The 12,340-nt window shown below is 33.3% G+C and overlaps 1 protein-coding gene across 5 annotated transcripts in view; it reads left to right on the plus strand.

Moving 5' to 3' along the window:
- Positions 1 to 12,340, plus strand: part of LOC129942633 (actin-binding LIM protein 3) — a 29,792-nt gene continuing 17,452 nt past the window's right edge. For 3 of the 5 annotated variants that reach the window (XM_056051646.1, XM_056051650.1, XM_056051648.1), the window contains exon 1: positions 1 to 272. In XM_056051646.1, coding sequence (XP_055907621.1) covers positions 269 to 272 — 4 coding nt within the window. In that variant the 5' untranslated portion in view covers positions 1 to 268. The remainder of the gene's footprint in view (positions 273 to 12,340) is intronic. The other 2 variants (XM_056051647.1, XM_056051649.1) reach the window with 1 other exon arrangement.

Consider the following 12,340-nt stretch of genomic DNA (forward strand, 5'->3'; position numbering starts at 1 on the left):
ATAGTGTGCGACTGTGCGTGTAAGAAATTTTCAGTTGCTCCGAAAGAAGTGAAAAGTTGTGTCTCGCGTTAGTTCTTGCAAATTTATTCAATTTTCTGCTAATTAAAATCATAATAAATTAACTAAAATTATGCCAAACAGTAGCTAAATTTGTGTGCAAGTGTTTTCAAGTGTTCCCAGTGAAAAATTCTCCAAGATAATTGCCGCAAAAGAAGTTTGAAAAAAAAAATACTCAAAGAAGTAAAATAAAAAAAGGAAAAACTACACAATGGGTAAGTAGCTGCAAAAGTTCTCACTCATTTATCACCCCTCGCCTCGGCTGCTTTGCCCTTCTTTTATTTCCCTCATTCTCCATCTCCAGCTAATATGAGAAATTAAAACTAAAAAAAGTCCACTCCCTTATTTCCCAAAATCGGACTTTTCTTCATCTTGCGGTGTGTTTTTATTAGAAAAGCGAAGAAAATTCTTGAGAAATTTTAATACAAAATAGCGTCCAAGTATCAGAAGAAAACCCAATTCAGGGCACGGGGCCATAAGTTCAGATGGCTGAGGTCATTCCAATTGGATATGGCTATAACTTTTGAAGGATGTTAATAGTTCTTGTGCTTTGGATGTCCAATTAGAATGCTGTGGAGCTACCAGTTCCACACACCGAATTCATATTCCAAAGTGAATAAAGAAAAATGAATAAAACAAATTCATCATCGTTAGTTTGGGCTTTGAGTAATGGGTAGCAGAGGAGCACCCACCACAGTAAAAGTGGTACACGGTACACCGTAAATTATACAGCGAACAAAAATCAAACCAAACCAAACGCCACCACCGCCGTTGCCGAAATTTTAAAAATAGAAATGAACTGTGGAGAGGAATTTGTGTGTTTTATATTTTTGTTTCATTAAATATACCTGCCCGCCTGCCTGTTTGTCTTGGAGTCTTTTGATTTTGAATTAAGAAATGTATGATTTTAAGCGAAAGGTGTAGGTATTATAAAAATAAGGGGCTTTGTTTTAAGATGGCTCTAACTATGACACTTGCACTTAGACTGCGGCGGAAGTAGTATAGTAAACGGTCACTTCCGCCTATGAAATTATTACATTTAAAGAATCCCAAAAAGTCATCCCAACCACCACCATTAGCGCACAGTATAAAATGAAAATAAAAGAAAAGCATTAACATGGCTTATTTTGGTTGTCGTTGTTGTCGTCGTCTTTATCGTCTTCGTAGTCAAAGTCAGAGAGCTAGACAACGCCTCTATACTTCACTAGTTGTTACGACATCCACGACATAGGCAAAGTAATTCCACCTTTTGTCTAACGTCTGTGGTCCGGTCGGACAGACGGCTCATTTATAATTGCTAGAGTGCCATGCCAAAGCCAATGGTACTTAATTCTATTTACTTGTGTTTTTTTTTCGTTCCTTCTCAATTTTTTCTCTTATTAGCTGTTGTCAGTCGTGTGTGGGAACTCGAAAGTAGGTACCTATTTAAACTTTTGGTTTTGCAAGTTTTCAAATCGTGTCACCTTTCTTGGTATTCGCGATACATTGGTATTATCTTTTTTGTTTTTGTTATCAATTTTTACTTACTAGTTGCTAAACAAACACAAAAACGTAGATATTATGTGCCTCTAGGTTTAATTGAATATCTTTTTATTTTTGTTCTGATAAACAATAAAAAGGTAACTGTGACATACATTTATGGTTTATTCTATAAAATAGTTGTTGAAGTGTTATCTATGGATGTTTTCAATGCCAAAATTGTAATTTTATTTTTTACTATCCTGTAGAATAATATTGTATGGTTATGTTAGACAAGATGTGTTTTGATTGTAACTTACACAAATGATCTTCAAGCATACACATACGTATCTACTGATCCTACATAATAAAATAATTGATTTTATCATTTTAAAAGTCAAATGTTATTAATTGAAATATAGTGCGATTATAGAATGTATTTTCTTAAAATTATATCTAACCGCCTCTAAAACCAAATGAGATAGTTTAGATTTGAAGCTCTTTAAGTCTTGATTTTGTGTCACGAAAAGTGCATTTAGACGTTTTAATTAAACAGACTAAAAGTCTGTAGTTTCCTTAACTCTCAAGTCGTAGGGTCTAGGCAGTTTATGAAAATAAAGCAATTATAATTTAAATTTAATTCAAATCACAGCATTGTTAACTGAATAGACCCCAAATAGTGAAAAATTCGCTTAACATTATAAAAACTCTAAAACTCTACTTTCTTATCCGATTAGAATATTTAAAATGATAGGAATAATTGTGTGTCTAGTGCCCGCAAATGTGTTATTCTTCATTTTTAATTATAGGCCCACTACTATAAATCATAGGGTTTGGGCAATATTTTATAAAAAAAAAATCATTCTTTTAATAACAATATAATATCCTGATTTGTTTATTCGTTATCTGTTTTCTATTTGGTTCCATTTTTGCAACAAATTGTCGTAGTATTAGATACGATCCATTGGGAATTAGTTTATGTTGGCCCCGACATCAAAACATACTCAAAGCCCCCAGCTGACAAGACAATGTGAGGAATGTAATTATTGAAAATTAAGGTATATAAAACATTTTGTCTCGTCCGAATAAAACGTAACAGGTTTCGGAGTAGGTTTTCAGTACATTAAACTGAGTGGTTGCCAATGATATCCTTGTAAATTTCTTGTTTATTCCTACCAAAAAGGGAACCTGCTTTGAGAAATAGACTTTTGAGCAGATGCTTCATTTTAGACATATGACACTTTGCGCGAAAAAAATAAAAATAAAGTATAAATTAAATATTAATTCAGTAAAAAAAGGTTTCACCGGGAATGAAGCATGGACTGTGCGTCGTAAGGGAATTACCGCCAAATGTCGCAAAATCAAGTTTCAAGAATAAAATTTGCAAATATTTTCTTCACATACTCTTAATCGTTAGAGGGTAGAAAATGAAATAGGGTGATGGATTTTTTGTTAATGCCTTCATAATAACTATTAATTGTAATTTTACATTAAACATAATATTATTAACAGATAAAATAAATAAAATAAAAAAATATAAATTCATCACAAATTTATTGAGTTTTTCTTTAAAATATGGAAGTTTTAAAGTATCTAAGTTCGAGGAAAATGATAATTAAAGAACATATTCATTTGTGTCAAATAAACAAAAAATTAAAAATAACCTATTAGATATAATCCATCTTAAACTTTTGTATAAAATTAACAAACAAATTATTCTTAATGCGAGGGTTCCGCTTGTTTTCCGGAAATCAATTTGTCCCATCGTGGATCCGTTTTTGCTCAATTGAGAATTAACTTAAGCGATGACTTTTTTTATTTATAATTTGGGCCATTGATGATAATGGCAACTCGCACAGATACTCGTACGAGGTGGCAAATGTATTCAAACACTTTAAAGCCTCTAATGTTAATTCAGGGTATTCTTATTTCCTTTTTAATCAAAAGGTATCCATATTGACAGATTTAAGTTCCAATTGCAGCACCCCATCAGCAGATAGGTTCAACACACTCCTTGAGCTTGATTGCCAAATTTGCCTCATTATCAGCTGCATTTAAAAACGGATTTAAGATCCACCTTTACCCAATATTCTTCGATATCTCTTCTATTGAGAAGTATTTGATATTTAGAACTTGACATTATTTATGCGGCAAGGTTTTGGTTGCAAGATCTTGGCGATGAATCAATGCGTCGAATAAGCGTTTGGGATTTGTTCTTTTAATCTGGTAATAAAACCACTGTTTGCACCAGTCAAGGCTTTTGCTCCGTCGCTAGAAATTGCAATGCATTTCTTTTCCCAAAAATATTCATATTTTGCGTATTTCAATGAACGTATAATGCAAGCAGTGGCCTTCAGTATTTAAGGGAAGCGGTCTACAAAACAATATTTCTTCCATTAATTTTTCATTGGATTCAAATCGCACAAAAGCAACAAACTGCGTAAAATCCGCAATATCCGTACACTCGTCAAATTGGAAGGACACAAAAGTACTTTCTTTTATTTTATCTATGACTTGATCACTAACAGCAACTGCCATATCGCTTATCCTGCGTTGAACGGTATTGTCAGAGAGAGGTTTGAGTTTTGAGTTATTATTTGAAGCCGCTGGTAGATCAAATTTTCAGCAACAGTATGAGGTTTTCCTGCCGACCTATGGAATCCTTCATACAATTATACAAGCAAACAAGTTTGAGATGTTGCCACATTATTTTAATTAAACAAAATTCGAGTTATTGAAGTTCGAGCTATCGAAGTTCGACGGTACGGAAAAAATGCAATAGATAGGGGGGTCGCGAAATATTTTATCGTACTAAAGGGTCCGTGTCATGTAAAAGGTTGAAAAACACTGCATTAGTGAATTCAACAACATTTAGAATATGAACCACAGTAATAGAGCTGGGTGCCCCAAAAATAAATGAAAAAAAGTGGATAACTTAAAATTATTTTTTGTACAGGTTAATCTATTTTACGTAAACGTAAAAAAAACAGGTACAAAATATATTTTGTCATGATATTCCTTTTTTATTATAAAATTTAAAGATCGACCACATCACGAATTGATTTAAGCATCGATTCTTACTTACTTACTTAAGGTGGCGCTACAGTCCTGTGTGAACTAGGGCCTCACCCAACAAACTTCTCCATCTAGCTCGGTCCCTAGCTAGATGTCTCCAGTTTCGCGCTCCAAGTTGGGTGAGGTCACCTTCCACTTGTGCGCGCCACCTGATCCGCGGTCTTCCTCTACTGCGCTGTCCTGTGGGTGCGGATTCGAAGACTTTCCGGGCCGGAGCATTGGTTTCCATGCGCTCTACGTGACCCAGCCATCTTAGTCGTTGGACTTTTACTCTTCTTGTTAAGTCTACGTCGCTGTACAGCCCGTACAGTTCGTCGTTCCATCTTCTCCTCCACTCCCCTTCGATGCATACGGGACCGTAGATCACACGAAGAACTTTTCTCTCGAAGCGACCCAAGGTGCTTTCATCCGCTTTTGTCATGGTCCATGCTTCTGCACCGTATAGCAGGACGGGGATGATAAGGGTCTTATATAGCAACACTTTGGTCCCTCGAGAGAGGACATTACTACTCAATTGCTTTCTTAGTCCAAAGAAACAGCGGTTAGCAAGAGTTATTCTGCGTTTGATCTCAGCGCTGGTGTTGTTTTCTGCGTTTACAGCGGAGCCTAGGTAGACGAAGTCCTTGACTACCTCAAAGGTACGTCTGTCGATTGTGACGTTTTGACCAAAACGTCGGTGTTGTATGTCCTTTCTAGACGACAGCATGTACTTTGTTTTGCCCTCATTAACCGTTAAACCCATTTTTGCCGCCTCTGCCTCAATACTCACAAAAGCCCCATTGACATCACGCTGAGTTCTTCCGATTATGTCAATGTCATCAGCATATGCCAGTAATTGGACAGACTTTTGAAAGATAGTGCCTCTAATGTTGACGTGTGAGCTCTGCACTATTCTTTCAAGCACGATGTTAAAAAATCGCATGACAGCGCATCACCTTGTCTAAAACCTTTTTTGACATCAAAAGGTTCTGTCCTATCAGGTTGTTGACGATGGGCTTTAGACGTTCACATATTATGGCAGAGAAGATTTTTAAGCATCGATTCTTTTGAGGTAATTTTAGACCACTTTTTGACACATATTGGGCGATATCTCAGCTATATCTTTGCGAATGTTGGTTTTTAAGTGCTGAAGAGTTACAGGTTTATCTGCATAAAGACGGTCCAGCGGTGTGAAATCGCGGCTAGGAAATGTCTCTTGCAATAAAATTATATTCGCTCGAGTTGTGTGGCATGTGGCATCGTCTAGTTGAAATCACATGTTTCCCAAGTAGTATTGTTTAATAGCAGGCAGAAAAAGTCGGTTATCATATGACCATAACAATCGGAATTGACGGGGATAGTCGTTCCATCGTCGTTTTCGAGGAAATAAGGTCCAATCACACCTCCAGGCCAAAGAGTGCACCAAACAGTGACTTTCTGTGGCCGCTCTTCAATTACTTGAGGATTCTCAGATTCTCATTCGACGTTGTGAATGGTCAACTGGCTTCAGTTGTTGTGTAAGCTGGATTATATATGGATGTAGGTGTAGATCTAAATTCAAAATACGCCATAATATGCTGTAACACAGTGCTAGTTCCTGAGAAAGACGAGGAATCGACAAATTTGGGTCTTTGGCAGAGCGAAACGATGATGCACAGGCCTTACAATATCTGTAACTAATCCTGTCTCTTCAAATTTCTTCAAAATTTTGCGAATATCTTGGGTTGTTGTACGATTATGTAAGCCATAATAATAATCTCTTCTTAAATGACGATATGTGGCTGTGGCAGTTGATGTTCTAATGGGATGGTGCACTTACCGATTAAAAATTAGACAACCAGGGAACAACTTAATGTTTAAAAAATAAAAATGAGTGTACCATCACAAATTCCGAGGCTTAACCCTTTTTTAAGCTTATTTTACTAGACTATACACTTAAAAAAATAATCAAAATCACTCTTTCCATTTTTAATAACTGATCAACAACATTATATGATTGTGATTGGCTGTCCAACCAACATCCATTGAGCCAGTATTTAATTTATATTTAGGCCTTTAACTTAACTTTATTGTGATGTTAATAACCTTGAAACTTTTCAATGTCTGTTGAGAGTTCATAGGCTATACCTATTACACGTTAGAATATCTTTATAAATACTTATATTATAGTTTTTATCATTTTCAATAAAAGTATATTTTATAAGGCTTGTATGCAAATTGACTATTATAATTTAATTTATAAACACACAGAGCATCATATAAGGTCACGCTCAATATCATTTGCATATAGATCAAATTGATCGGAAACGTTTTATAACGAAGATTTTGTGTTAGGCAGAGTAATGCAGTGGATGAAAATAAATGTAAATATTGTTAAGGGGCAGACATATGTAATATCAAAACATTAAACGGTTTAAAATTGATATTTGATTTCCTAAAACCAGTTAGTGCTGTTAAAAAACAGTCGTACATGACTCCTCATCTTTATTTTGTTTGCGTTGTATCATTCCTGTATCTTATCTGTTACACGCCTACGATTCATTCAGATAATATATATGTATGTATATTTTTTAAATGCCCGCCTTCATCGCGTTCAACCTGTCTTTGAACATAAGTAATTCATTTTTCATAAACTTAAATCTAGATTCTTTTGATTCGTTGAATCATCCACATCCACAAAATATTAAGTTTTATTTTTGCTTAATATCAATAAACTATCACATCACGAGCTATTTGTGACGTCAGCTCATTAAATTAACAAAACCCCTGCATGCATCTCAGACACACACTTCACAGCGTCGAGCTTTTATTATTTACCATATAACAACTAATTATAGCTCTAAAATAAATTGGCATATTCATATAATATAACATAAATATGAAAACTGCTAAATATGTAGTCATATATACGAAAACTGGTCTGTATTGTGCAGTTGCTGCTCCATCCATATTCACATAACTACTATGACGCGTCTACGACGACGACGACGACAAATCCACTGATCATCATCATAAACCAGTTTCAGAGTTATGTTTCAACGGCTGACTGGGCCTCCCGCACTCTTTATTGGAACCAAAAATATTCCAACGACCAGCAATGATGACGAACGAAACGAACAAGTTTATCGACACTTGTTATATCGAAACGTAAACACTACACACTGGGTGATAATTATTACCATTCCTATATTTCAGGTGCTTGAGAATGTACATATTTCGTAGTAATGTAACGAATTATTATTATATAACTCCTAAGTTAACGCTCAAGGGGACGGACAAGAGTGATTGCACGACACGGAGGACGACGATGATATTACAAAAGAATGAGTACACACATGATGTGTGTGAATCATAATTATTGTTAGACCCTTTATTGGTTGCTTTGAGAGTTTTCGAGATTGAAGTACAAAATCATGTTTCCATGAACGAGAAAAATTTTGAATTGCAAAACCACGAACACGAACACTTTCGAGATGATGTCACATTTCCACACTAAACTAGACCACTAAAAATGTATAAAAAAAAAAAAACGTAGTAAAAAATAAAAGCAGAAAAGAACAACAAGTTGTACATCAACGTTTGTGATTGTGTGATTGTGACAATTGATTCCACACAACACAGCAAGTATAAACAAAATAGAAAGTTTTCAATTCTTTGTTTTGAAGGAATACATTTTAGAATAATCTATTAAGAATTGGCTTTTAATTGCAATATATTGAGTCACAAACTGATAACGCATTGTGAGAAAACTGGACATAATGCATTAAGTATTGTTGTTTCTATAGATGGAAAGATTGGTTCTTAAGAAATGGATGTTTTGAAAATACAAACTGATGTATTTTGTTCTACTTATTATTATTAATACAAATTTAAAGACATAATTTTACCGATTTAACTAAAACTCTAAATTTGAAAATCTAAATATGGAAAATCTAGGTTAAAACAAGTTGTTGTTCTTGAAGCGCAAATTTAAATAAAAGCGTTTAAAGTATGATTATTTTCACAATGTTTAATAACAATTATTTCGGAATGCAAAGTTTGTGTAGTAAATGAAAATGAAAGCAACATTTTATCGTACTCCTGGATTGTTTATGATTTGCATCAAAATTGGCAATGATGTCAATACAATGATGAAAATACAATGTAAGGAACAACAAGTTGCACATCAGTGATATAATCCTACTCCACAAGTTGGAAAAGTTGAGATTGGGACAATTGTTTCCAAAGCCACATCAAAATATAAAAAACACACAATAGAAAGTTTGTTTTTATTTTCTCAGTTTTCAACTTGAATTGTTCTCTTAGAATAATTGCTTTGGAATTGCAGGGGAATTAGTTTTACTTTATTACAAATGAAAGTGAAAACTCTCCTAATTAATTGAGTAAAATTCTCTTGGGATATTTGTATATGTCTATAGCTTGGATGTGAGTACAATAAGAGGCCATGTTACTATCTCATAATGATTAGGAGTACACATTTGAAATGGTTTCGTGAGATTTCATTTTATGTACATTAAAAGAAAATTAAGTTACATTCGAGATGGCAAGAAATTCCCAACAATATTCAGTAGCGGCACACGGCACAAGGTTTTCAATAAGACCTTCACTCATGTATAATGTTCATTATATTTTAGGTCTAGACGAGTGATTAATTATTGTTATTTTCTAATTCGTCTATTTTACATTTATTTTCCCTGAATTATAGGAATAATCTTACACTGTCCCCTTTCTATTGAAACAGATGACTTCTCTTAGTAGGACAACATTCAACATTCAAGTTCAATTTGTAAAAATTAAAAGAGCTTCAAAGTTGCAATACATTTTAAAATTCGTTTATTTTGTTTAAGAATTCACAAATTTCTCAATTTAGCAGTTCAGAATCGGCTTAAAATTTTAGGTCCTTACTTACTTAGTTCTGACAACATCTCTCGCGCACAGAAATAGTTGAGAGTTGTAAGTCAATAGACCCCAGTTCTTAAAGAACTGTTGCGCCCCTCTAATGTATGTAATGTATGTATATTTTTCAAGTATTCAAAAAATCGTTCAATTAAGTCACGACATAATTTTACAAGATCATACAGAAGTTCAAAACCAAGTCTTGAAATCCAAGTTTGTTCATACAAATAAGTAAAATCTTTATATAGGAGCTACCAGTTCTAAGAGGTTTTTGTTATTCTCCGTTTCATTCTATGTGTTTAAAGCTATGGCTGTTTTTTTTTTTGTTAACTGGACATGCCACAATAAAGCTATATTATATTAACGTAAATATGTTGTCAAACTATTCAATTCAAAATTTTATGACTACACAAAGGATATGTGTCTTGCAGTGCACTTAGTTTATCGTGCTTGGAGGAAAATAACACAATATCTTGAAGTAATTTTAGCACTGCACACTTGGACATGTTCATAAGTGAGATCACGAAAGTAGACCAAAGTTCTAAGAGAATGTTACTTAATGCTGAACAATTGGAAAATCCAAAGAAACCAAAAGACATTCCTCTAAAATGGCTCTAAGGGACAAGCAATTTATAAAAACCTTAAGCTAAGCTATATCAAAAATCTACAGTGAGATTTTGAATCGCAACTCTAGGTACCTCGTACGCGGGAGGAAATTCATTTAGAAAAACTATTTATAAATCATGATGGCTTTAATGGGTAAGGGTGGGTGAAATGCACTGAAAAACGTTTGTTTCACGATCAATTTGAGAAGCGGTTAATCTCTTTAAACCAGTGTCCAAAGTTGGAGGTGAAAACATAATATGTATGTACATAATTGTGTCTAATTTTTTGTATTTCGAAAAAGTCACATAGGAATACTTCTTAAATGGCATTTTTATTCCCCAGTATATGAATCTATGATTTCAAAGGAAATGTTCTCAATAACTCAATCTAAATCGAATTGAGAAGCATACCATTGAGCTCAAAGTTAAGAAATCAGTCATTAGCCTTCTAACAAAATTAATGTTTGGTAAAATTATGTTGAAATATGGTCAGTACCTGGTTGGTTTCATTTAAAAGAGAATTACTTTAAATGAATTAAAAGAAGGATTATTTAATAAAGTTTTAAATATAGTCTATAAACAAATTTAATTAATTGGCATTCTTATCGAAATGGATTTTTTTTAAAGTTTGTATTAAATGTGTCTACTTTTGTGGCCAGGCTTGAAGTCTGCAGCGAACATTTAATTACTTTTTAAAAATTAAAAAAAATTAGCGAATATTTAAATGGTTTATTTTAATTACTAAAAATTAAGTTTTGTTCCAATTACTTTGGCAATAACTTTTTTTAATAATGAAGATTATAGTGAAACAAATATATTTTTTGTATATTATTTTTAACAATTTAAAATGTTTTAACACACATTTGGTACAGTGCACACTATTTAACCTCGATAACATGCTGCATTTTTGTATGTTATGTAAATATAAACAACCTTGATTTGTTGTTTGTTCATCTGGTGATAATATTTTTTTTTCTCCAAGCTATAAAATGCTTTGGAATTTAAATTTGGAAAAAATTTCTACATTCAATTAAATTAAAAAAGCAACAACAAATTTATTATTATCTACCTCTAAAATAAGCGATTTGTCCTTTAGAAAGAATTCTTTCATTGTGTCTATCTAATTAGTCGGCGAGTTCACATTGTAATTATCTTTTAGTTGTTGTTTTTATTTTTATTTTTCATCTTTCGTTTGGTTATTAACGGACCCCATTAAACATTGAACAAGTGATGAGCCTCAACGAGGCGTTCGTCCGTTCACATACATCAATTCATTATTATTGCGCAATCAAAAAAAAAAAAAAAAGCTGAAGAAAACTAAACAAATTCAGACTGGTCCCCCTCTTTACTTCGTGATGAGGTCAGTTATTTAGCATATCTCTATAAATTCTATAAGTTTATCACAGCAGAACACAGACTATGTGTGGTAATGCGGTGAAATAAGGTTATGTAAATGCATTGACTGGATATTATTTTAAAGATTGTAAACATTGTTTTTTGTTTTCTAGATTCAAAGCTGCTAATTTTTCAATGAAATAAACTTGAAAATTCCTCCCCCAGTGTGTTGTTTGATTAGTAGTTCAAAATCAAATGAATTCAAAATAACGGAAACGCAATGTTTATAATCAGTGTAGATAGTTATAATTTTAGCTTATTTTTATAACGGATGCATTTTCAAGACACCCTTTGGATCTTAATTATAAACGCTAACTGTGCTTCAAAAGTTAAAACCCATATATTTCTACCGTAAGAATTTAAATAAAAAACAGATACGTACTTTATTTAAAATTAAAGCAATTCTATTAGCCCTTGATGTGAGGTTTAAAAGGCGTAAAATGTGTGGTGTGATATGCTTTTTCAAGCTAAAACAATTAAAGTTAAAATTAGAAAATCAAAGATGTCTCTTAACACTCTATCATCAGGTATTTTTTCAATAAGAATACCGCACCTAATTACAAAAGATTAGAACACAAATATCGGTACAAATTTGTCCAAAAATAAAGTGCAGAGTTGTGAGTGACATGATGGTTAGTGCGTTGGACTGAATATGCCAGAGTTCTTGGGTTCAATCCTTACCTGTGCCTTCTTAAGTTTTTTTTTTCACGGGTACTGCCTCTTGCGAGTAATTGACAAGTCCTCCAAAAATAATTCGTTTCATGAAAAGTGCTTACGCAAATTATCCGTTCGGATTCGGCTTAAAACTGTAAAGCTGTAAGTCACTAGTGCCTAGTTTTCAACGGATTGTTAGGCCACCAATTTTTTATGTCTTC

Source organism: Eupeodes corollae, chromosome 1 (assembly GCF_945859685.1).
Source record: "Eupeodes corollae chromosome 1, idEupCoro1.1, whole genome shotgun sequence".
Taxonomy (NCBI): domain Eukaryota; kingdom Metazoa; phylum Arthropoda; class Insecta; order Diptera; family Syrphidae; genus Eupeodes; species Eupeodes corollae.